This window comes from Lutjanus erythropterus, chromosome 22 (genome assembly GCF_056507025.1).
Source record: "Lutjanus erythropterus isolate fLutEry1 chromosome 22, fLutEry1.hap2, whole genome shotgun sequence".
Classification (NCBI taxonomy): Eukaryota; Metazoa; Chordata; class Actinopteri; order Lutjaniformes; family Lutjanidae; genus Lutjanus; species Lutjanus erythropterus.
In genome coordinates this window covers 6,568,318-6,595,721 of record NC_139338.1, presented here as the reverse complement: position 1 = coordinate 6,595,721, position 27,404 = coordinate 6,568,318, and the positions used below count along the sequence as shown (strand labels likewise).

The window sequence follows — 27,404 nt, the reverse complement described above, 5'->3', positions numbered from 1 at the left end:
CTAACGATGGTAATCATCATAGCTACAGCTGAGATGTTACGTATAAAAGCCTTTTGTATTACCAATGTATGGTAATACATTTTGTATTATCTTCCAACATGATGGTATAAATATTGTTCCGTTTTTTTTGTTTTTTTTTTTGTATTGAATTTTGCTTGAAAAGTCACATTCAATGAGCCTAAACACCTCCTTAGGTTGTTGAATTTCCCACAAACAAGCATAGTCCTCAAAGATAGCAACAGCATTGTCTTCGCATAAAGGGATATTCCAATTTCGTATTTAACCTACATAAAGCAGTTATATATGGAGTCATAGGAGCGTCGCGAACAAGTATACATGTACAGGAACTGACTTGTCAGCTTGGCTTGTTAGCAAAAGTAATAGTGAAAAGAATAAGTACAAATAAAGACATGAAAAATAAATAAATGACACTATATACAAAACATTTAAAATTAAATAGAGATTTATATGCAAAAGTAAATAAATATATATTAAAAAAAATTATTTGTCTTTATATACCCACATTCATTTATTATAGTATTTATTTCTCTTTATATTTTAGCATTATTATAAAACTAAACTCGAATGAGTGAACTATCCCTTTAAGTTTTGTGGTCTCCCAGCCGAGAAAACCCTGATAAACAGAGAAGACACATTACAACTGATTTCACACTCATACTCTCCAAAACAATTAAATATAATGTATAAAATGGTGGAGAGGCCCTTTAATTATATATTCACCTTTCTTGCTGTGGGGAGAAATAAATTACAAGACCTCTACAAGTATGGCACAATGTGTTACAAAGTAACAAATTTCATCCTGTAACTTATGTCAGCTGAGATTGTGAAGGTGGTGGTGGTGAAAACTAAGGACGGTACACTAAATTTATTCCCGTTTCACAATAAATGTGATGCTGAACAGGATTACCTGTTACCTGATACAATAGCATTGTAGTTTCATAGTTAGTCAGCTTATCATGAAGAAGGAGGAAAACTCTGGAGGATAAGATCTTTAAGTATAAAAGTAAGTATGGAGTTTTTAGGACAGAAAGGAAAACTTTAAAGATAAATCGATGCTGATCCAGTGCAGTGATATGAGACTGTATGCCAGTGTTCTGAACCTTTTATACCCTTAAAATAAAACTTATTTTTCTCCTCTCATGACACATTATAATTTCGGTGTGGATACCAGTTGTGAGCAGTTTTTCCCTCAGATTTCTTAACTTGCTTGAAGGTTTTCTACAGCCTCAACCCATGAGGTAAATGTCTTGAGTATTTCATAAGAAAGCAGCAAAACAATAAAGGAAAAAGTGGGTAAAAATAAACATAATTTTGTCTGATGTTTTTTTCTGTCTATGTGCATGTACCCCTTATGACCCCATGGGAATCATCACTGCATGTTGTGCAGGAGAAGGCCTGTAGGTGGCAGTGTGCACCTTAATGAAATTTGCAGTCCACCATCTGCTGTTTAGATGTACACATTTGTTTTAATGAAACATCAGTAACTGATACTGTAAGAAACTGATTAAAAACACTGTAATACACACATATTCGTTCATAAAGCTGCTGTATGACTTGTCCCTTTACCCTCTGTGAGACTTTGTGATTACATTAAGGAAAGGAAAGACGACTTGTCCTCTATTAGTGTTCCTGCATCACAGTGTCCAGCTGTTCAGGCTCTACTGGACACCACACAGCAATCGAACAGAGCAGCCTTTGTCTGATAAATTTTAACAAGCAACGAGCCAAATTGGAGTCACAAGTACATGCAGTCTGTGGAGAGTTACAGGCTTGTGGGGGCTGCAAGTTTTTCACCTCTGCCAGTCAAATCATGATCTGAGTAGCAGGGTCTGGGGAAGTATAAGAGTATTCCAATGCAATATGGAGAGCTGGCACTGTTTGCTGCTGCTGTGCTCACTGGGTTTAGTGCGGTCCTCAGGAGAGGCGACGAAAAATGATGATGCCATCGACCTTGTCAGCTTTCTGAGAAGTATCCACCCCGGGCTGCTGGTGAGAGACGAGCCGTTCATCATCGACAGAGACTTTGAGATAAACTCCCCCGAGGAGCTGGGACGCCCCGAGGTCCTCTCAATCACAGAGCAGACCAAGGACAAACCAGTTGATCACGATACAAACAGGGCTCCTGGACCTCTGGTGTTCACCAAAGACGGCCTGATCAGAGGGGTAACGGTGGATAAGGCCCATATATTCTACGGGATACCGTATGCGGACCCACCTGTTGGGGCTTACCGCTGGAAGCCCCCCAGACCTGTGAGTCCTTGGTCGGGGGTTTATGATGCCTCATTCCCCAGGGCAGCGTGTGTGCAGGCCTGCAGCGGACCCATCGCTGCGGAGTGTCCTCAAAAAGTAAGGAACAATGCATTTCTTAATTCTTTGCATATTTGCATCATATTTTAACTGTAGCATGAAATGATGAGCTTGATTTTTTGTTATTTTGGCACAATGACTTACAGTGAGTGCAACAGTTTCACCTGATAGATCACTAACATTAGAGATGACAGCTGCACTGAGCTGAAAGGAAAAGGGCCATAGAGTTTTGATTATAAACCTTTCTCAAAGTCACAGATATCATGGCACCATAAATCTAGTTGATAGTGGACGGAGCTAAAGAGCCACCAGTATTTCTGAGAGTGTGAGCGAAGCCATGGCTGTAAAACTGGTGTCTGGACTCCAAGATGGTGCCCATTCATTCAAATGAAAGCTACAGAACCATTGTATACCTAAAAGCTGGCTTGCTTCCAAATTGTTTGACCAGTGTCACATGCACAGTACTAACTCTCCCTGCAGGGCCGGAGCCAGGATTTTAGAAATAGGGTGGCCTAGTTCCTCAAACATCCTGAAAAAGTCTATAAAACCTTAGTTATTTGTATTGATGTTGGAGGAAACACAGAATCTTTTATTTATTCTTCTTCTCTTTCTTTCTTTCTTTCTTTCTTTACCTTCTTTCAAGTAACTGTTAATATAAACATTAAGTCACTTAGTGTCCACTAGATTTTGAAAGTGAATACTGATCTTAATGGTGCATTACCACAACAATATCTCCCATATAGTAAAACAAACTACAAAAGTGTCACCAAACCAGAGAAATGTAAACATAACCACCAGGGCTAGCAGTTAGGCTACATACCATTGATTTGGCTAATTTAGGCTATTCAAATAGTGTGACTAAAGAGACCTTTTTTTTCACAGCAACCAAGAGAAAGCAATGACAACATGGATGCTGAAACCGTCACCACCTAGAAGCCACTGAGAATATATATTCATATATAACACCTGTGTTTACTGTACTAATTCATAAAAACAGCCTATTGCTGCTGACAAAAAGCTCACTTTAGAAATTCCAGATTTTTTCCATTAGCTATCTTAAATGGAGCAGCAGGTTGTTCTTTGTACAGTGTCACCAGATTATGACTTTGAGTTGAATTCATGCTTTAGTTGATATGTAGTTATTCCTACAGCTAGCATTGCAGTCACACTATTTAAATAGCTAACTAGTTGTTTTTAAGCCAGCTAGTTTGAACCTGAAGGCCAAGTTGCATTTATCACTTTGTTGACAAGAACACAAATTATGTCTCCAGTGTTTTATCAAGCAACTGTAACTTTATTTAGCCTTAAAAATAGCGAGTGTTCAAACTCTAAGTTGTAAACAGACATTGTACTGATTGAGGAATACTGTCTCGTTGCTTGAAAACAAACCAACTTTTGGCTAGAACAAAATGAAATATTGATTTTAATGGACATAAACTGACTGAATATTTCCTGTAATGTCCCAAAAAGGTGAGTGAGGACTGTCTCTACCTCAACATCTTTGTCCCTGTGGATGTGAACTTCAGCTCCCCTCTGCAGAGGCCGCTGCCCGTCATGGTGTGGATCCATGGCGGGGATTTCATCGCTGGCTCTGCCTCCAAACCGCTGTACGACGGACGCTTCATCAGTAACTTCACCCACACAGTTGTTGTAAACCTGGAGTACCGACTGGGTGAGAACATTTGGTGAAATTTCACTATTAAAGAACCTATACTAATGTAATAACATGTCTATTACAATTATCTTATCTTTTTATGGCCTTTTCCAAGTTGTACTGTATGTGCAGGGAAAAAGGAAGCACTGGAGCTGGTTTGGTAAAGGCTGCAAGCAGCAGGCACCTCGTGAAACACATTAATCATTTAGCTAAAATAATAGTGTGTTTATTGTAGAGTGCTTGTGCGTGTGTGTCTGTGTGTGACAGACAGTATGAGGCTGGATAATGTGTGTGTGCATGTCATTATTTTAAATGAGCGAGCCTGTTGGTAATTACTCTGTTTTCCTGCAAGACTGAAAACAGGAACAGATATATGTGAACGGTAATTTGGAACTCAGAGGAAATTAATGTCTTGCTGGAGTTAATTATGTCTCGCTGATCATGTGAATTGATGCGTGATTTAAGGTGCCTTTGGGTTCCTTGTGTCGGGCAAAGACCCTCACTCCTCAGCCACAGGGAATTACGGGATCTTGGACCAGCAGGCGGCTCTTCTTTGGGTCCAGCGGAACATTGCAGTGTTTGGAGGCGATCCCAGCAAGGCAAGCAGCACACACACACACACACACACACACACGCACACACACGGACACACTCATTCACATGCACCTAATGCACCTCAGCCAATTATCTTGAGAGAAATCATTCAGTGCACTTTTGTTGAGCACTGTTTTCTAACCTTAAAGAGACATTGCTTTATTTTGCGTTACTTTGAAAATCTCCACTATTATTGTCAAGACAGCGATACAGTGTGTTGTATGTCACAATGGGTACAAGACAACACAGTTTTCTTTAAATCAATATGGAGAGCTAAGAGGAGGAGGAAAGGGGAGGTTCTAAGTAATGAAACGTCTCTAGAGTTGCAAATTGTGTTTGGATTTCATTAAGCAGTGAAGGATGTTTACTGAAAATAAAATAAGTTAAGATTTTCTTATGATGTTCTCATCAATTTCAGCTGTACTTTATTTAGTGCTAATTAGGGAAATGTTAGCATGTTAACATGGTAAACATACACCTGGTAAACATCAGCATGCTAGCACTGTCAGTGCAACCATGCTGATGTTAGCATTTAGCTAAAACACTGCAGCTTGGTGACTTTCACCAGATTTAGTAACTTTTCAGAGTTCAGATTAGCATTACATTTGTCATTAGTTCATTCAATTATTTCACTCAATCTGGAGAGGAAAGGTATTTTTGATACATAAAATGAAGGTATATATTTTTTAAGGAATCTGAGAATAAATTTAGGAAAAATAATGTTAATCAGAGATAATAAATAAGAACAATTACCTATCTACCATCTTTTTTTTTTGTTAAAGCTGAGGTTAACTCATTATCATGTCTACTGTAGCCTATAACTTAGCTATAGCTGGTCTAATAATGTCTATAGGATTATTATGCTGGCGACAGGTGTCAGTATCAACACTGCTGATTTGGAGAGTGAAAGTTATCTCTCATTATAAACACTAAGTCTCTTTGGAAATCATTAAAATGACTCATAGCATTCCACTTTTTCATTTTGGTCCTGTGAGGTGTGTCCTGCAGTTACTTCATGGTGAAGAACAGACAGAAAGAAAAAAATCCCAAAAAACAGAAATTAGACTGTTGGTTTTGGTTTGCGGTTGTATTTGATTACCCACTTCAATATGAACTTTTTGGAGCCCATTTTTCCATTTTTGTTTCCCAGATTGACTGGAATAATTGAATAAATGGATAACAAATGGTATTTATGAATGAATGGATTAATGAATGGACCTTTATTGCCCCTAAGGGAATCTGTTTTACACGAGGCTCATAAAAAGACATCAACAACCACAGAGAATAACATAACCATAAGCATCATGAGAAACATCATTAAAAAAACATCAGAAAAAAAACATCATTTGGGGAATTCATGAAGGACATCAAGTGCAGTTTAACAAAGTGCAGTTTAACAAAGTGCTAAATTCAACCCATGCCCGTTAAGCAGCTGAATGCGACGCAGGACAAAGATGTGAAGCCTCTTTCAGTCCGGCATGCTATACCTTTGCCACAAAGATAAAAGTACTTATTTAAACCATAGAGGATGCTGTGGGTCTGCTATGATCTTGTGAGCTAAAGTCATGGTCAACTGGTTCAGTCAGAAGATCACAAAAATGATGTAAAATGGTGAATGAAATACTTTTCCAGTTATTTTCAGCTCTATGTAGACATGAAATATTACACATTGGCCTGACTGGAAAACAATTATGTTGTGTATTTGAAATGTAACAATATCTGCAAAATAATGCAATAAAAAATGCACATGCTTGCACATAGTTGGGTCAAGGCTGGCCACTTTTATTTTATTAACGAAGGAGAGCGGATGCACTTTAAAGGCACAGAGTGTAGGATTTAGTGGCATCTAGTGGTGAGCTTGTAGATTGCAAACACCTAATTTCACACTCCCCTTCAAAGAGTGGAGGAGAACCCACAGTGGTCATGAAACTAGCGAAAAACATGAATGGCCATGCCTAGAGGCAGTGTTGTCTCTTGTCCTTTCTGAGCTACATTCAAAATATGGCGGTGAAACATGGCAGACCCACTGCCTCTGTAGATATAAAGGGCTCATTATAAGGTAACAAAAACAAGTTTTTTGTATCTTTACATCACTAAGTTGGACTGTTAATTAACTTTTAGCGGTAAGAGTTACCTCTTGTTGCAAACATGCAAAGTTGGCCAGTGTGGCTTTTCATACCTGGGTTGTGTTTTTTGTCAGGTGACGATATTTGGGGAGAGTGCAGGTGCTCAGTCAGTCAGTCTTCACCTCATGATCCAGAGCAGCAGTCCTCTGTTTAAACAGGCTGTCCTGCAGAGCCTGCCCTTCTCCATCCCTATGAAGACCAGGTAAGGACCCATCGGCTCAGGTTGATGTTGGTTCCCAGTGTGACTGACTGTGCCTGGCTGAACAGACAAAATATTCTTAGTGTCAAATGTGTCTTCCTTTTTTTCTGACATAGAAAGAGAGGGAAACGTTGCTGTATCCAAACATTGCAGGGAATGTCCCCAGCATGCACACAGACAACAAAAAGCTGAACTGTAATTTTGTTTTTCTCCGTCTCCTTCCCCAGACACGACGCCCTGAAGCTGGGAAAAGACTTTGCTAAACAGACCAACTGCTCAGTGAGCAACATCGTCTGCCTGCTGTCTCTCACTCCACAGGCCGTCCTGGCTGCCCAGATGAAAACAAGTAGGGCGCCACAAACACCAGCCTACGCTCACCAAATTTAGAGCAACGCTCAGGGCTGCCCACACAGTTACATAAGAAGGCAGGGTATAGTATGTTTATCTGTAAAAGATGATGAAAAACGTTATTTTTATCCTGAGTGGTGTAATGGAAAACAAAATGGTGAAAGTGGAGGAATAGTGGGCTTCTGAATGGGCAATTAGAGAGATTTTACTGCCTCACGACACAAAATGAGTGTAATATATCTACAGGGTTGACAGGCTTATTGATCTGTATCATTGACTCGCTGATTACATCATCAGCTGCTGTTTTCTGACAGACTGAGCTCATCTTCAGGCCCAAAAAACATAGAATGAAACACATGTGACAAAAATACCAGCTGTGATGGCTTAAGAAAACAAGACAAATGGTCTTAACAGAACCAGGTTTATTAACTGCAACCAGGAGGTCTATAGGCACCCTGTCGGTCATTTGGTCAATCAGTCGGTCAGTCTTTGTCTAATCAGAAGCAGGTTTATGGGCACCCTGTTGTTTGGTTGGTCAGTTGGACAGTTGGTCAGTCTGTGTCTAATCAGACGCAGGTTTATTAGCTGCGACCAGCAGGCTCTAAATATAGGTTGAATGGTTGGTTGGGCAGGTGTTGGTCAGGCGGTCCACAAATTTGGGGCCACAGTTTTTTGCCCTATAAGGCTGAAATTTGGTATGACAATCAAGTGTGTTTGCATAAAAGTATGTATTTGTATTCATGTCAATTAGCTAAAAGGGGGCGTGGGAGTGGCCTATCACAAAAAGGTGCATAACGTTCAAATGTATTCACAGACTCGCACAAGATTTTGAGAAAAGGTTGGTCATGAACCAAAGAACAGCTGACAACTGGGAAAAGGTGGTGGCAGTGGGAGTGACCTCATAACTTCTCAATGTATTACCACAACATGACCACACTAATGAACTGACTGTTGTAGACTCTCTAGTCAAATACCATGAAGACATATGGTATGAAATATTGTTCACAAATGATAATCATGACAAATGATAATAACCAGACAGGTGGGTAGGGATATTAGCACTTTTAGGGATCCCAGGAAATGAGAAAGCAGACAAGTTAGTGAAGGAGGTGATCAGGAAATCAAAATCAGTGCATAGTGTGAAGGAAGACAGGCATGGCAGCAGCACTGTGAAAGTGAGACCAAAGGAAGACATGTACATAATGAACTGGGCACTGCCAATGGAGTAACATTATATATTAAGGAGACAGTAAAAAATGTACTGACTTCATGCACAAAGTATGAATTAGTAAGACAGAGCATAATGACACGTCTGCAGAAGACTTATTCTGTCATTTCGGTATGAGCATCTCTTGACCTTTGTTGTGAATTTTAAAGCCCCCCCCCCCACCTCTCTGTTGTGAAAATTGGCCAGTCTTTTTCATCTGACTGATGTGTTTTTTGATCTCAGGTTCCAAGATTGTGAACCCGTTCAGGTTCCTGGAGGTGTTTGAGACGTGGGGTCCGTATATCGACGGGGAGTTAATAAAAGAGCAAGCTGTCACTGCCTTCCAGAAGGGCCACTGGCAGAAAGAGAAGTCAGTGCTGCTGGGTAAGAGACCCACACACACACGCGGAAACACATAAAGTCAGAGAAAAATGGCACCATATTATTGTGAAGCTGCCTCTAATGCTGCTGATGGAATGTGACAGTGTACATTTTCTCAAATAAGGACAATTCTGTGGTACTTTACTTGAGTGTTTCCATTTTTATACCACTTTATACTTCTACCTCTGTGCATTTCAGAGGGGAACATATTCTAATTTTTACTCCACTACATTCACCGACAGCTGTAGTTACCTTGCTGATTCATATTTGACATACAGAACCTGTGGCGATAATGCATTTGTCGTGACCGTAGGGCAAGGTAAATAAAGGTGACGAGTCAGCTTTAATAGTGGCTGGGAGCACTGTGTGAAGGTGAAGAGCAATGAGCAGGCACACAGTGCAGTAGATCAAATGACCCAACTAAAGCTTTAATGATTATTCAAATAATCGTTTATTAAATTAATCGAGATTTTGATAATTGATTAATCTGTTTGAGTAATTTTTTAAAAAGAAAAAAGTCAAAATTATCAGACTCCAGCTCATTAAATGTTAATATTTTCTTGTTTCTTTACTCCCCTCTGATAGCAAACTGAATATCTTTGGCCACAAATAGACCCTTACATTAAATGTGTGTCATGAATGAGGAAATTAGATACAGAGACCAAAATATTTTGGACAAAACGTTGGGCATTTTAAAGTCTATAGGGACTGACTTACTTTTGGAGTCAGCCTCAAGTGGCCACTCAAGGAACTGCGGTTTTTGGAACTTCTGGGTTGGCTTCATTTTTCAGCCCTGGAGGTTCCAAAAAGAAATCTGACTGTATTACCGTACTTCTCACTTGATTTATGACCCCAGTAAACAGTTTTTTAAGTCGTCCTCTGTAAAGCAGGATGCTCTATAGACGATAAAGCAGGGTATGCTTTAGGGTGTGTCCTTGGATTCTCAGGGATCCTATCTGCATGATCACTTCTCGCTCCAAATACACCAAGACCAACGGTCGTAACGCCAAACTTGAAGCTTCAAAATGGTAGTCCAAAAGCCAATGGGTGACACAATGGGTTCACAATTCATACATTAAACGCTTGAATACAAAAGGAAAAACACTCATTGGATGTTCTGGAAATGAATTTCTGCAAAGATAATAGAGAAAAAAGATCACTTAATCTCATCTTCATGTCTGATTTGACACAAACTACCATTAACATCAGTTCATTCTGGCCTCACTGTGCCACGAGAGTAACCTCTGCTCAGCCTGGTCGATCTCTGAGCTCTTTGTTTTCCACTGGACTCCCTTTGGTTCTCGTTATAACAGAATTTCATGAGGAAATTCCCAAGATCATAACAGAGCTGAAGGCAATGCTCTTTTTGAGAAAGTAAGACATGCTTTCCAGGAAACTAAGCAGCCTAGTGAATCAAGGTGAGAGCTGAAGCCTCATTACTTGTCGGTGTAAAATCGCCCACAGCCAGAACAGGAAGTAAACATGTTGAAGCAGGATTTTTAAAACTGAAGACAATCGGACGACAGAAAGGATGTGCAAATGAGGAACAAGATGGCTGGAAGCAACATAGAATTTGTCTTGTTTGTATGGACTGAGGTTCTGTTTTCTATCCTGCAGGTACGACCTCAGAAGAAGGGGTCATCTTTGTGTACGGTGTCTTCAACAAGCCGGTCTCTGCAGTGGAGAGCACCGTGTACATCACAGCCATCTTTAAACAGCACGCTCTGCGGATCCTGCACAAGTACCTGCCCCTGTACAAGGACGATGACCGCAGGAACATGCTGGCTCAGGTGATGACAGCTCAATTCACAGTCTTTTCAGTTTTCAGCACTGTGATAATCACAAATTTTAGAGAGCTTTCTTACCTTACAGCCAAGAATAATCTCATTTATTTGTCAAGTTAAACCACAGGGGGTCAGCCTCAAATAACAGAACATTAACTGTATTTCAGTGATCATGTCTAAACATCTTTGAGTATGTGTTCGTATAAAAGACAAGCTAATGGTGGTTGCAAGTGGGGGGACAAATTACACTCATCTCACTCAACAAGCCACTGACATTTAAAACAATGAATGAGAATTATCATACCATATATACCACTGAAAACTGAGAACTGAACCAAAAAAGTTTGTCCTGCTTCACTGGTTGTCCATAAAACACACATAAAATTTAGTAGGTTTAAAATATTAATTGGACCTGATTATTTTAAATTTTAGTGTCTAAAGAGTCATTTTTAGCCATGGCAGTGGCATTTTCGGTGGGCTGATTGGTCAATCATTTGATCACTTTAGTATTTGGTCCTGAGTCTGGATAAACTGTCAGGTTCTCAAATACGTCCACTTAAAGATTGTGTAAAGGAAAAAAAGAGTTTTTCTTATGTAGGACTGAATTGGGAAGTTAGACCATTAGACTGAAACTGTAGTTCAGAACAGATATTTATTTTTGCTTTACAAGACCTTTAGGACTAATGCCATTCCCATCAGCCTCAGCTGTACTATATTTTTAGTGCTATTTGGCAAACATTAGCATGGTAAAAGCTTAAACTAAGATGGTAAAAATGGTAAATATTACCTACTAAATCTTTTAACGCTGTTATTGTGAGCATGTTAGTATGTCAATGCCTAGAGTATGAATCACTAGAATATTAAGCTGAGGACTGCTCAGTGTCCAGTCAACACGTCCTCATACCTAAAGGATAGAATAGGTCAATGGCCAGTGATTCCCAAAATAATATAAGACTGCTGTAGAGTACCAATGACAGTAAACACCGGACCTGAAGTATATTACGTAAGTTTTAGATGGCCACAGTTTACTTAAGTGTAGGCACTGAAACTACTTTGTTAGGCTTAGGAAAAGGTCATGGTTCAGGTTAATATAAGTATGTTAGGTTACTTTACATTAATGTAAGTGATGTAACTTCTGTAAGTTGCTTAAGCATGTCACATACGTTACACTACATTGTGCTATGTTACTTTGTGTACTGTTCTTTGTGTTATATTACGTTATGTTACATCTTGTTGTGTTGTGCTACGGTGCATTGTCGTGTGTTGCACTGTTACTTTACGTTAGCTGTAACATGCATTTCTTAAACATGCAACAAACGTAAACTTAAAACTTCAAATAAGTCAGCTTGTGTCACATGGGACATGTACCCTAGTCATCACGTCAGTGTAAGCGATTTAACCTACACAAATCACTTTGCATCTCACATAAGTTGTGTTACGTTACAGTGCATTACATTACATTACATTGCATCACATTATGTTACATTGCATTAAATTACATTACATTATGTTACTTTGCGTTGTGTTATATTACATTATGTTAAGCTGTGTTATGTTACACTGTTGCATTACGTTATTTTGCGGTGCGTTACATTGTGTGATGTTACGCTACATTACGTTAGACTGTGTTACGTTACTTTCTGTAACTTTATATTAGTGTAAGTGATAAAACATGCATTGTGCAACCATTTGTGCAAGTCACTTACGCATGTCACATACATAACGTAACATGAGTAACTTAAAACTTCAAATAAGTCAACTTTGACTTTTGGTGTCACACAAGACAAGAACCCCAGTCCTGTGTTAAAGTCCTGTATTTGACTCATTGAGCCACCCATCCTCTTACTCTGGAATGAGCTTCTTGCTCAGACAACCGAAAACACAACAGCACCACTTTGTATTTAAGTGGCAGTGGTGGGGACATAAGGATGCAGATGAAAAAACATTTTTGAATGGTCTTAAATATATGTGATTTAGAGCAGTGTAATAGGAGTACCAGCATGAGGCCATATCTACCACTTTGGTCCAGACATTCATGGTCCTTAAAGGATGAATCCTACTGACTGTGGTGACCCTCTGACCCCCTAACTTTTCCTCTAATGCCACCATGAGCTTGTTTGTGTGAATTATCAACAATTGCAGAACGGGTTTCCTGTGGTTGTTGGGAAACTTTCTTCTTAGATGTAAAACTGTAGCTACTCTTTAAAAGAATCATTTGTTCCATTCGTAAAGAGGAAGTGTTCTTCCATTCTTGTTTATTAAAAGCATGAACCCCAAGCTTCCCCTCAGGCATACTCTATTTTGCGCAAACCTGTGAACAAATGCAGCTGATTTGTCACAGAAATATGAGCAAGAATAATGAAAAGCAGTTATTGAAAACATGACAATAAAAAACATGAATTTCTGCAATCTTAAAACAGACTAAAGGCTAATTCTCAAAAGTCACATTAGAGCTTGTATTTCAACTGCAACGACACACTCTAATCTAAGCTTAATGACAGTACAGTTCATAGAGAAACCTTCAGTTCATAGAAGACAAAGTTACTGATGCGAGCTGATTTCGATCAGACTGAGGCAAATTGCGTATAATTAATTCTTCCATTATTTGTGGCTTTGTCTCCTCATCATTAGCTACCCGGTGGCTGTCAGGAAACTGTCAGCCAGTTTCCAGCTGGCTTACATTCTGACAGTAACATCTAATTTATGAGAAATCGCAAATGTGCAGAACATCTCTCCAGACTGAAGGCACTGTCTGAGTTGGAAATAGTGACGCTTGTGTGAAAAAGGCAAACAAATTTGGCTGCATTTTACACCATAACCTACATTTAAAGAGTGTTGCTCCCTTCCATATTCTTCTCACACTTTGACTGAAGTGTGAACACTCAGACACAGTCCTCCACACACAGCCAGACACACACATGCATCAGTAACCACACATTCAGTGGCTCTGCGAGGCGGCCAGTCATGCACGGATCGATGTCCCACCCAGCTGGGGCTCAGTGTGTAAAGAGGACCCAGCTGTCTCCTGTGCTCTCTGCAGCTTCTCCACGTCTAATGAGCCTGATGGGGAATTGAAAACCATTGTTGTCTTTTGCTGCTGTGATTCATTTGTTTGAAAAAGAAAGTCACATTTGCTAAAGATCAGGGCAGTTAAGGACTTTATCCCCATCATTCAGCAGACTTTGCAGACTTCAATGTTGCTCCTTAGCTCCTCGAACTCAGCTCCTGTCCTCGGCCTACAGAGGGAGCTACAGCTCCAGTTTTTCTCAAAGCCTGACTCCAGCTCAGACCACAGTTTTTCATATCTCCTCCATCATTTATATGTGTGAAGCATGTGAACCAACTGGAGTCAGGGAGTTTGTTGGAGACGCAGCCTGTCTGCTTCCACTAAGAAGCGACTCGTCTCATTAACATCCACAGCAGCAGGAGGGATGAGCCGGGGAATCACAGACAGAGAGCGCCGGCTGCGGAAGAAACCCTGACTGGGTGACTTGACACCCCATTTGTATTAATGAGAGCAGACTAAATATTAGAAAACCCTCTCTGTATAATGCAATACTATTCAAAATCACCACAAACTACAGGCTGCAGAATGACTCCAAAGCGATACAATTTCAAGAAAAACTAACCTCCTTGACTGTAGACAAGCATAGAGTCAATGAGGCATTATATATTTTGTTGACTTGTGCTCTTATATTATCTCAAATGTTTCTAACAACATTCAAAGCCAGAGAAATGCATCATTTATTAAAAGTAACAGTGCATTTTCTGCTAGCTGTTGCAGGCTAGTTGCTATAACTTCCAGGAAAACAGGGGATACATCAGAGAGTAAGGAAGGAAGTCGGCGCATGTGACTGAACATAACGGGAATAAAACTTTAATACATGACCTCATCCGGGAACATGACTTCTGCCAGAGTCACGTTAGATTTCAGTCAACAGTGGTGGTCGTTTAAAGGGGAAGACAACAACTCCCATGATGCCAGGCTACTTCACATCGTCAAACTATGACTATTTTTTAATGTGACAGAAACCCCTTTATATATTTTTATATTTAAATTTATGTTTTACGTTGTTATCAACATTTTAGTGTGAGCAGTGCATCTAATGACATTACTCAGCTAATAAATGACATGACATTGGACTATGCTTAGTCGTGCATACTCACTGATGCTCAAGCCCAGGACGCAGCAAGAGTGCTGCTGGACAAAGGGGAAGTTGTTTTGGTGGAACATTTGCACGTCAAGAGGTGAGCTGTAGTATTAAAAACACAACGTCACTGCAAAAGAAAAGGTAACAGCTGTTAGCTTGTTTACACTCATGCCATTAGCATCCCAGGTGCTTATTCACCATTTTCATTGTGTAGGTTGCAGCTAGGAGTTTGTTCTTGTTTCTTTTTCCGGCGCGACCAATGGCAGAACTTGTACCAGCAGCGTGCATCCAGTGAGTCAGACTACAAAAACAGTATGCTACTAATATGTCAGGGCTACTTAAGTCTAAGCTTACTCAAACTGCTAACACAATCCTTACTGAAGATAAGGAGGAGTCTGAAAAATAAATATAAGGATGTCATACTACAGTTTCCTGAACTAGCCATGTAGTGTAGCCTGTTTTCTGAAGAGGGGGGGTTGCAGGCCAACAAGGGGGGTCATATCTCCCCTCTTATTACCTACTGTCTATACTATATCACAATGTTATAACCACACTGGCTGTGTGTATGACATTGTTTTTTACGAGTTTTTTATTTTTTCTTAAAAATACCAGACGTTATGATACATAGGAACTGATTATGGAAACTGATTTTGTACTTTTCATATTACGGTACTGAGCCGTGTCCTCTGATATATCTGATATTTTTGTAGTCAGATATTGTGAGCAGAGCTGGGGGAAGTCTCTCTGGATTTCAAAATATGATTAACTACAAGTAACCTTTATTATGCAATATTCTGGAGGGAGGATGGCTTGCCACAAGCTCGTGTTTAGCTGGTTTCTCTCATAATCATCTTTCTCACATTAGAATTTTTCTGCATGGATTAAATCCACATCACTGTGAGAAACTGCTTTGTCAAAACTAAATAAAAGTGAAAGAATAAAGAGATTCAGCTAGTTGGTTAATAAATTTTATAGTATTTCTCCTGATGCAGTGAGGAGTTTTGCTAATTTTTCAAGGGCAGTGATGTTCTTCTTTATTGATTATCTTTCTAGTGTAGGGAAGGTAGAACAACATAGGTTTACATTTGGTGCCTTGGTGGTCAGAGTTAAAAAATATTAGTGTCTATCCCTGTATTGTATTAGTAGAACTTCAACTCGTAGTGAAATAATTATCTCCGGACTTTGCAGTTCCTCTAAGGCAGACAGTGTTTTAGTGTCTTTCTATTAATTGGTTGGTTTTACAACTCACAACTTTACAACATCAACCTAGTTTCCAACTCCAGCAGGCAGCTGTTTTGAAAAAGCTCTAATAAATCTGCTGTACACAGCTTACTTTTCATTTCACACATGGATATTTATATCATTTTTTAATATAGAACTTTAAAGAAGTACTTTCAAATTTATAGCAGCCAGGTTGAGGTAGCTCAGGTAACTACATGAGGTTCCCACATCCGTCTTAACTTCTCTTTGGGACCTCCACTTGGTCTGTTGTTCCATTCATCTGAACTACCTTTGTCACTCTCATACTCTAGCAGGGCTGCAACTAACGACTGTTTTCATACTCGATTACTTGGTCGATTATCTTCTCGATTAATCGATCAATAGTTGATTGTTTTGAAATGTCAGAAAATGGTGAAAAAAAAGATGTCTTCAAATGTCTTGCTTTACTCACAACCCAAAGATATTCAGTTTACTGTTACAGAGGAGTAAATATTCATATTTAAGAAGCTGCAATCAGGAAATGTTGATGTTTTTACGATAAAAAAAATACTCAAAATAGTTTGCGATTAATTTTATAAGCAAACTGATCCATAAATGGTTCAAAAAAATATTCCTACTCATCATCACTGGCCTTAGTTACAGCTTCATTTCATCTTCATTTCCAGAGCTGCTGTGATCAAAATGGTCTGAAATCAAACAAACCGGTGCTGTGCACTAAACCTGACACCTCATCATGTTACTGTGACAGTCGGCTAATATAAACAAACTTCTCCATCATTTTCCATCACATAAATCATGTATTTATTCATAGTACCAGCGAGACAACGGGAAACACAACATTACCTGCTATCACTTGCATCCAGCACACTGAGAATAAAAAATGTAGCACTCTAATATACCTCTGGGCTCCAGGGACTCAGAAAAACATCAGAAAACAATCCATTTTATCCATTTTGACATCAGAACATTGTTAAAATTAAGTAGTCTGAGGAATACCAGGGAGAATAAAGAATAAGAATTAGAGTAAGAGTTCCTTGGACCACACTGGGGATTAGTGATCAGTTTTAAGGCGCGCTTCTTCATGTGTTAAGGCACAGTTTTCCCGTTCATGTTAATGTGGAACGAGGCATGACAGATGCGCTTCCGGTCACAAACGTACCACCTTCCCTTTGTCCAGAATTCACTCTGATCGAACCTTGACACACAAAATCCTGAGCCTCTCCAATGTCCGTCTGGTTTGAGAGAGACAGTTGGGACTGACCTCTCTTTCAGGAAATAGTTTGTTTACATTCTTATTTTTAAAAGGTCCAGTGTCTAAAATTTGAAGGGGTCTATTAGCAGATTATGGCAGAAATGGGTCATGATATTCATTAATTATGTTTTCTCTGGAGAAAATAATAACTTCTGTGTTTTTATTATCTTAGAATGAGCTGTAAACCAAGTCTTTTGCATTTTTTGTGAGTTTCACAGTCACCATAGGTTTCCTTGCATGCCAGGAGAGGTGTTTGTGACCTAGATGCCATTTAATCCCACACACTGGTCCTTTAAAACTTTGAAAAGTCTTTTTTATTGACAGCTCTGTTTCATACAGAGACCTCATAGAGGCTGCAAGTGATCAACAACTGCTCAGCTAAAAACAAAGCTTACTTTGTCTGTAGCAGCCCATATTTTGGCCTTTGTCATGACTTAAAAACTGGCATCCTTAGAAGTCAGAAAGAAAGAAAGTTTAGTCTCAACTTAAACTGGAGCATCTGCACATTAATCATACTAAAGTTAGGCATGATATGAGATGAATAAATTCCTGTTTTTGTTTTCCTCCTCCTTGTCATCTTGACTGTAAAGGACAGTAACATCAGCATCAGAAAATGCCTCCAATGCCGCCTAAAATGTGACACCGACATCAGCAAGTACACAAGTTTAAGCACTGATCCGATACCGTGTAATGCATCAGCCCCAAAATGGGATCCTGCTTCTTCCCAGTAGTGTCCTGTACACCAGATTTTATGGAGAAGACAGTGGAGAAGACAAATGGAAGCTTGACCTCGGCATTAGATTGTGTGTTATTGGCAAACAGAAGGGCTTTGGAGTGTGTGTCAGGAGGAGGAATAATCTCGTGGATTGTGTATTTCTTAGATGTAGCTTCTCCTGGAGCTGCCAGTATTTAGGCAGAGCTAAAGCCGACATTGCAAACCTGACTGACTAAGTTACTGACTATAATCAATGGTACCATGAGCATCTGGTGTATACACATTATACATGATGTTTGTTTTTGAAGTGTAAATACGGACACTTATTTTTCAGCTGTATAATCAGCAGAGGACTTTTTGAGTTGTCTTTCTTTTGTGATTATGAACTGGATTGGACTCATGGATTTAGGAGTTGTTGGGGGAAACAAAACAGACTATACTGAGGCTTTTTATTTTTTTAAGGCTTTGGTATCGGTTCGATAGATGTACAGTATCAGCCGATACACAAAGTTAAGGTGGGGTAGGGAAGGAGTTTATTTTGTGTTAATTTTGGGGTTTATTTTGTGAACAAAATGTTCTATACTGATTCCTTATTAAATGTATACAGTTAGGTGAACCCTAGATGGTCGGTTACAATACCATTACACTATTCTATGCATCTTATATCTTCTACATTATACAAAACAAACCTAACATTAAAAATTTTACAAATAAAAAAACTTGATCTATACTATACTGCAGTATATAAAAACCTTTCTATAAAAATTTGCAAAACTCTTCTTATCACATCTGGCAGTCGTGGTGATATTGCAGTAGGTGCTTCACCATATATTGCCTGGAGATCTGCACTCTAATGAGTTCATTTTACTTTATCACAGTGTGTTTATATCTTACTTTGAAGTTTTGATCAGTGTGTTTTTAGCTGTGAAAATACAGAGGTGCAACAGCTCATGATGACACAGTAGAGGAGAAAAGCCTCCAGCGTTTTTTTTTTTCTTCCGTAATTTTGATGCAAAGTGCAAGGTGGGGGCCTCAGGGAGCTGTGGGGGGGTCAGGAGGTGACACTCCTGGACATATTTAGTATTCAGTCACAGTTCACGGTGCAGTAGAGAGACAGTGGAGTCACAACCATAGCCTGCCACTCCACACACACACATGCACACCTCCTGCATCTCCTCATAAAGGGCACTTCTCCAGAGGACTGGGGGTTCAGCACAAATGTCAAACAGTCCGTCACAGAGGAGGCTGATGTGGAGAGCTCGGTGTTGTGCTTTTTGGCAGCATTGATAGGCGCGCGGTATGTCTCTATTTTCAGTATTTCCGAACACATCCAAAGCAACACAACAGAAACGATCATCTTCTTTCCAGCTGAACACACCACTCATCAACGTGATGAGTACAGCTCTCTGAATACTTTCTCTGAGAAATATTTTCTGCAGAATGAAAAACACTTCTCTTGCAATAAAAGCTAAGGACCAATGAGACTGACACTCAACAACTTTCTTTCGTTATGAAAGGAATTTCAGCTCAGTCATTGACGAGCTCAACAGCTCAACAACTGTTTGTGAAAAGCTGCCAGCAATAAGACATTCACTGAGTAATTTCATTGAACTGGCAGCTGTAACTGCCAGACCACTTACTAAAGAGTTTCTGCTTGAGTCTGGCTGTCTCCAAACTGGTTTATGTGTTCACGCCTTTTAAAAAAAGAGGTCATATGAAGTGGTGGAAAATTGGGTCCGACTTTATTTTACAGTACACTAATAAGATGTAACGAGCCGAACTTTACTGTATCAACTTAGACAAAAACTAAAAAAATAATATGTTCTTTATTAGAGAGCAAAAAAATAATGTTACTCAAATAATGCGTAACAAGCCACACTTTGTGTGAAATTAGATAGAAATATGTTATTTTTGTAGACACTAAACAAACACAGCTATACCCTAATAACAGCTAACAAGGTGTACTTTTAATGAAATTAGACAAAAACAAGAAAATAAAATGTTTTATTAGACACTTATTTCCTCCCAATAATGTCTACTTAGGGTCTAACAGTGGGAAATGACAAACTTCTGTTTACAGTACAGTTTTGTTGTAATGTGTCCCTAATTACCCTCAAGTAAGCTCTAATTAAAGGCTAATAAGGGTATAATAGTGGGAAATAATACATTTATACAGTACTGTTCTGTTTTAATGTGTCCTTAATTACCCTCTTATAAACTCTAATTAAGATCTAATAAGGGTATAACTGTGTTAGCTTAGTATCTGATTTCTATCTTATTTGATATAAAGTACAACTTACAACTAGGATAATGTGTTTGTTTACTGTCTAATATAGAACATACTATTTCTAGTCTGTCTAATTTGGTACAAAGTACAGCTTGTTAGGTCTTATTATGCTTTTTCCAGTGTTAGGTGGTGTAGCCATTTGGTCACTTCTTTCACAAACAATATTTTCACTGACATTTATATGCTCTTTTTACTGTTTATCAAGTCAGTACCTGTTTGTTGATGTTATTGTTTGTATGATCAGTAGCAGCTGCTTGTTAATCCCAAGAAATGTTGTGAAATCACAAGAAATGCTTAATAAGGGTCACACCCACAAATGACACATTAACACTGAGGAAAGCCGAGGGCTGAAACACGTCTGTTGTTCTGCTGCTGTGCTGCATTTAGAGTATTAAATCTTTTCAGTTCTGATGATTTCATGTGAACATTTAAAGTTTTTGGGATCTGCACCCGTCATATACTCAAGACACTTGAGTTGAGCGCACCAGTTCTTTCCCAATGTTTGAGAAGGTCATGTATGAACCATCACGGTCAACTATAAGTTGGGTTTTGTATACTTTCTTTTTTTTCTTTTTTAACAAACTTTAAAAAGTAATGCACCCTGCGTTGTTCAGCCTTTACAGTGGATCATGCATCATGCTTGATTTGGCTTAAAAAAAACACTGGTAGCTGTTTCTGTTGCAGGTGGTAATCTGTGAGAACGCTACTTTTGGTTCTGGTTTTATGCTCTGTGGTGCAGCAAGTGCTCAATGTTCAGTCATTTGAGCTGACACTAGTCTCTCTCTGTTCTTTCATGGTGATAAATATTTATCACATAAAACCTCCGCTTGTTTAAGTTGTCTTAGTTGTGGCTGGAGGGTAATTGCATTTGTTAAAGTTGCTTTCATAACACTTGGTGTGTGTGGCACACTGCACGCCTGCACGATGACTGTCTGACAACAAAAGCATTAGGTGCACAGCTTTAATACGTCAACTAAATGTTGAAATTAAGGACTGTACACATACATAGCATTTATTGCAATGTTAAAGTGCTATGACCATGTTTCAGCTTTCAGCTGTTTGTCTTTGCTCCAGAAATCACTGCTTTGCAATGCACATTCTACATCAGTCACTGAGCAGAAATATGGACAGTTAAATTGTTATTTTAGCAGATTATTTCAGAGTTGACTTTACCACAGTAAGTAATGGCAAATAGAGACAAGACCAATGAGAATCCAATATCAGTATCCAGCCTGATACTGACATATGGCATTCATTGTGTTGACTCGAGACATTGATCCACCTTCTAATATAATCATATGTAAATACTATGTTATCTACGTGCATCATGGGAAATTATGCACATTTGAATGTCAGAAGCCAAAATCATACAGCACCCCACAATGCCTGAAGGACACCATTGCACAAGTTACATTGCACAAAGTACATAAGCTTTCCAGACTAAAGTTCAGTTTCAGACTCATTAAATCTTACTAAAATTGGTACTACTACCACTACTTCTACTACTACTACCACCACCAGTATTACTACTGCTGCAACTCTTACTACTACTAATAATAATGAATAATCAGAAACATCATGAAGAGCTCTATCAGTACAGTACTGATATCGGCAGATATCCAAATTCAGAAATCAGAACCAGACCAGAACTGAAAAAGGTCGATCGGTACGTCTCATCATCATCATGGGAAATTACATAAATGAGGGCTGATTCTCAGCTCTCAGCTGTACATAAGAATGCCACAAGCCACAACTACAGTGTTCCACAATGGTTGAAGTATGCCACTGCACAAGTTACATTACACAAACTATACAAGCTTTCCAAACTGAAGTTCATTTTCAGCCTTATATAATCCTACTTATAATCTTACTACTTCTAACAGTAATAATAATGATGATGATAAATACTCAGAAACATTAAGAAACAAAGGGCTGTAGAATCATTTCAGCAGATATCCAAATTCGGACCTAAATAAAAGTGGATCGGTACGTCTCTAATGGAAAAGGCATGAGAAAATATGAGGCATGAGAAAGCAGTGGTGGTGGCTGCAAAAAAAAATATATAGTGGTATATAGTGGGTCAAGACTGGTTGAAAAGGAAGATGGATGAAGGGCAGAAAAGGGACAGAAAAGTGGAGGACACACGGATGAGGAAAAGACAGCAGATGAAATGTTAATTCCATCAACACTATACTTGCACGGTACGCATTACAGTTAATTTCCATCTGTGCTTGTACCTACTTGAATGCACGTGTGTGTGTGAGCGCATCAGTGTTCGGGAACACTGTGTGCCTGTTTGTACATGTGCCTGTTTGAAACCAACAAATGTGTGTGAGGGTAAGAAAAAGTGCATCTGTGTGCGTGAGTGAGTCTGTCCATCAGCTTCCTACAGTCAGCCTGTTTGTTTTCAGGTGTCAGATGTGGGGCTGTGTGGGCGCAGGTTGTGTGCTGCTGAAAAAGACACACTGGTTTCCAGGTAACAGGCAGAAGAAGATGGTCTACCTTCATTTTCCTTTTGCTTCTTTTTAGCCGAGAGGGAACAATAGTTTTTTCGCTGCTCTGCCCAAACCCGTCTCTTTGTAGATGTCATGCTAATTAGTTTCATTCATTTTCTTTTCTACAAAAATACAGCAGAAACTAGAGGATACACTGCAAAGCACAACCATAAAACAATGCTGATCAGTTCTTCAACTCGCAAAGCAGCTTGTTAATATTTTAGCTTCCAGGTTTCATATTTACACACAGTGCTGTTTAGTTATCAGCTCAACTTGATAACCAGGACATACAACATTATACCAGCCAGGACTACAAATCCCAGAGCTGGATCAGCACCAAAATGTAATCTACTATTCCTGAGGCCAAGGCCAGTCTTTTCTCCAAAATAACTGTGCTCAAACTGTTTCACTGTTTTTCAGCTGTCATATTAAAAACAAGCTTGGGAAGTAATGGATTACATCTAATGGGATTACATAATTAGCATACAAAACAAAAGGTAACTGTCTTCCATTACAGTTAAAAGACAATCAGATTACAGATACATGTAGTACAAATGGAGATTAGAAGTCAACATCTAATTTAAAGAAACATTTAAAGGTCAGGCCAACCGCTAACATTAGCTACACAGACCAACCGCTAAAGTCAGCTACACAGAACAACTGCTAACATTAGTGACATAGAAATATTATTTTTAAGCTAACCTGTTAATATACAAATACCACTCCTTAGATTTCCATAATTATTGCTATTAACCTAAATGTGCATTAACACAAAAATGAAAGAACAGGTGGACAAGTAATTAATTAATCTACAATTAACATAACTCATTATATCAGGCTAAACAAGTTCACTGTGTTTGGTATTGGGGTTATCCAAAAGTAATGGAAAGTAATTAAGCTACTAGTTTTACTTTTACTTTTTACTACTTTTACTTTTACAATAAGCTATTACTTTAATATTGTGATACTTGGATTAGGATACTGATTACATTTTGTAACAGAAAAGACATTTATGAAAGAATAAAGTAATAAATTACATCCCTTGCAGAAAAAAACAGGAATTTTATATGTTCTCTACAGGTGGCCAAATGTGATCACATGTACAAAACATGTTACCACATGCAGCATGTGTTTCACATGGGAATATACATATTGCACCACAAAAATGTTCCAAAACCACATTTCCCATGAGCAAAGAACATGTTTAACATGTGAAAAACACATGTTCCACATCTTTCACACGTGATTTTGCACATGTGAAATTTATGTGTAATGGATTTATGTAAAGCCCATACTGAGAGTGACACAAAGCAGTAAAATACTTACATGACAGACAAACAGAAAAAACTGTGTCAGTGTGGTCATGAGTGGGAGGTTTTGTGTGGGAAAGAATACTCGATGTTGGGGAAAGAAGAGACGTGTTTGTAAGGGGAACAGCAAAAGGAACAGAACATTCTATGTAAAGCCATGATTGCTGCTGGTTTGCTGAGTCACATCTGTCTACAACAAGTACTGAAAACAAAGTGACATAGACATATGAGGCCTAAATTAACCTCCTGTCTGACACTGGTGGCTCTGCAAAGCTCTGCTTAGTGGTGTGCTGAGAAAAATTCTGCAATGTCAGCATATTAATATGCTAAGCATGTTAACATGCTGACATACAGTAGTAATTTGTGCAAAACACAAAGTATTGCTGAGGCTGATGGGAATACTATTAGTTCTGCAGGTGATCATAAACTGAAGCATTGGACTTGATGGCAGTAGATGAAAGTGAATCATCAAAGTGATTAGAAGTCAACCTGGGGGCAGTCTGCATAAACAGATATCTGTATCTGCATATAGATCTAGGCAAGGGATAAAATTCTGGTACTGGAAGTGCGGTGGTTTCTGTTTGTAGTCTGAGACCAATCATATTTGAGCAGGCTTTGTTTGCATGTAAATAAACATACAGATGGAGGGCAAAAGGGGGGGGATGTATTAGCCAAAAGGCCATCTCGGAATCCATCGGATAGTTGCTAATCGGACTGTAAACAACAACTGGAGCATGGAGGTAGCAGTCTTGGCCTGGTTAGCCACTGACTACACTGGAAACCCAGAAACATCAGCTGCCCCCCCGAGGCTGAATCGTTGCTGGACAATAGCCTTGTCCTGAGGGGAACATGACTGTCTGCACCACATGTCATTGCAGTCCATCCAATTTTTGTCAAGACATTTCACCAAAAAACACAAATGTCAACCTTACAGTGGTGCCAGAGGGAAAGCAGTAGGCATCACCCTTGGGGAACCATGAATATCTGTACAAAACTGTGTGCCTATCAACCCAGTAGATGCTGAGATATTTCGCTGGATAACTTTGACCTGCTGGTGGTGCTACAGGAGGAGTCAGGAGATCACCAAAGTTATTAGGACTTCGGGCATCATGGATATCTGTACCAAATGTCGTGGTAATTTATACAGTAGTTGAGACATTTCACTTAAAACCACAAAGGTCAACCTCAAGTTGACATGAGATGAAAAATCAAAGGATCAAAGTCAATAAAGTGCATCCCCCAGGGACCATGAATGTAATGTGAAAATGTACAAAATTTCAAGGCAGCATCCAGCAGATGTCGAAATAGTTATCAAAAAAATACACATCAACCTCATGGATTCACTCGAGGCAAAATCAGAGGATCCCAAAAGTAAGTCGGGGTCATCTTCTGGAGATCATGAATCCTCTAGCTGTACAACAGCAACTGGACTTCCTTGAGGTTCCTTAATGTGTTTCACTTCTCGTCTTCTTCAGTTCTAAATTACTAACGAGGAGTTCCAGGCTTTTAAACAGTCAAGTGGTCAAGAAGAGGTCTAGAAGTGAGAGTGAGAGGTTAAATGTCTTCAAGAACTTCAAGGACGTCCAGTTGCCTTCAGACAATTCCTAGAGAACACAATGACCTGCATAACTTTGAATCTTCACAGACATTTCATGGCAATTCAATATTTGTTTCGCCCAATAGTCTGGACCAAATTGATCAATACTGATCGACTGGCCAACTGACTGACTGACCATCCTTGTTATCCATAGAGCCAAGGTGCTAGCATGGCTAAAAATCATTCAATTCAGTTAAAAAATTTGTCGTCTCTATTTCTTCCCTCTCCTTAGATCGTCACAGACTATGTCTTCCTGTGTCCATCCAGGAGATCGGCACGTGCTGGCACAGCAGCGAGCAGCAAAGTGTGGATGTATGTGTTCGACCACGTGGCGGCAGACCATCGTGTGTGGTCAGGCCTGACTTTCTGCTACCAGCATGCCTGCCATGGTGCTGAACTGCCTTTTCTCTTTGACTCTGCCTCAGTGGCCAACTTCACCCTGTCGCTGCCAGAGAAGTTGCTGTCCAATCGGATGCTGTGCTACTGGGGCGCGTTTGCCCACACTGGTGACCCTTCCTCACGGGTCCAACAGACGACTTTCTGCAGGGAGCAACGTGTGCCCGTTTGGCCACGCTACTCTGACACCAGTGGCTGGCTGGTCATGAACTTCACAGTGCGGTCACACGCACAGGTGGGAACCAGGGACCATGTTTGTGACTTCTGGGACAAACTGGGCATCTACTAGCGAGGGGACAGGCTGGGTAGGGAGGTGTTGGGTTGCTTTTCATTGAAGTAGCGTCAATACACTCTGTTCTCCTTGTTCCTGGGGATGTAAAATCAGTTGCAATGTGGAGTTATGGTGTTCATCTCAAATTATACATTCATCAGTCTGAATACAACCTTTTTAAGAAATGCTACCAAGCACATTAGTTTTGCAAAACGCCTTGAATTATCAGCATTCTGTCAACATCTTTTGGTCACCAGTTGGACCAGCTGGCATCTCTGTCCAGCACCCTACTATTTTCTCTTTAACGTAATAGGATTTTATAAGCTGCACAGCTGCATATAAAGTCAATTGAAAAATGCAGGTGAATTCAAACAAGTCTTTTTCAACTTGCTTGCTCTATCTGGGGCACATTTAGGTGAAGATAAATTTGCACAAAAAAAATCATCTCAACCAAAAATTTTAGTGTTATCCTGAAGAGATACAGATACAACTGAAAAAAGAGTAAAATTCCAGAAAAAGCTGAAGTTTCTGTCAAGTCTTGAGATTTACACTTCCGTAAGGACTATCAGATAGACACGCACAAAGTTGAAATGGAGTAAAGCCTCCACAGATTCAATACTTTGAAACATTACATTAAAAAAGGGGTGGGACATTAGCTATGTATTGAAACAAGTGATTGATATAAGTCAGATGACCCAAAAAATAAGTAAGTGAAAACCTTATTTATGCCTCTGTAATTGTTTTTTTTCCAACAGCATTTGTCAAATGTAATAATAAAATCAAACAGTGCAGAAAAAGCTAGTGTGTTACTTTGTACACTGTGATGTGTTTGCCTTTCAAAAACATCACATTATCAGCGTCTCTTTGTGCTAAAATTAATTTGTAAACACAGGTGCCAGTCTTCTATTTGTCTGTATAATGAAAAAGGCTTCAAGTCATATAAACTGTACTCTTTTACTTATTTTTTTTTTTTTACGTGAATCTGAATCTCTTGCTAATGACTTTCTCAAATAAAATTAATCCTTAAAGCCACTCTAATCATTATTTTATGCAAAATAACCATGTTCTTTGAGATTATGAAAACTAAA

At 39.2% G+C, this 27,404-nt stretch overlaps 1 protein-coding gene across 1 annotated transcript; it reads left to right on the top strand.

The window, feature by feature from the left end:
* The first annotated feature begins 525 nt into the window (after positions 1-525).
* On the top strand, positions 526-27,348 carry LOC146306554 (crystal protein). The gene is made up of 8 exons (XM_084711442.1): positions 526-2,367; positions 3,799-4,000; positions 4,448-4,581; positions 6,777-6,904; positions 7,129-7,247; positions 8,700-8,840; positions 10,455-10,627; positions 25,882-27,348. The coding sequence occupies exons 1-8, from the start codon at positions 1,882-1,884 to the stop codon at positions 26,332-26,334; spliced, it is 1,836 nt and encodes a 611-aa protein (XP_084567568.1). The 5' UTR covers positions 526-1,881; the 3' UTR covers positions 26,335-27,348.
* The last annotated feature ends 56 nt before the right edge of the window (positions 27,349-27,404 follow it).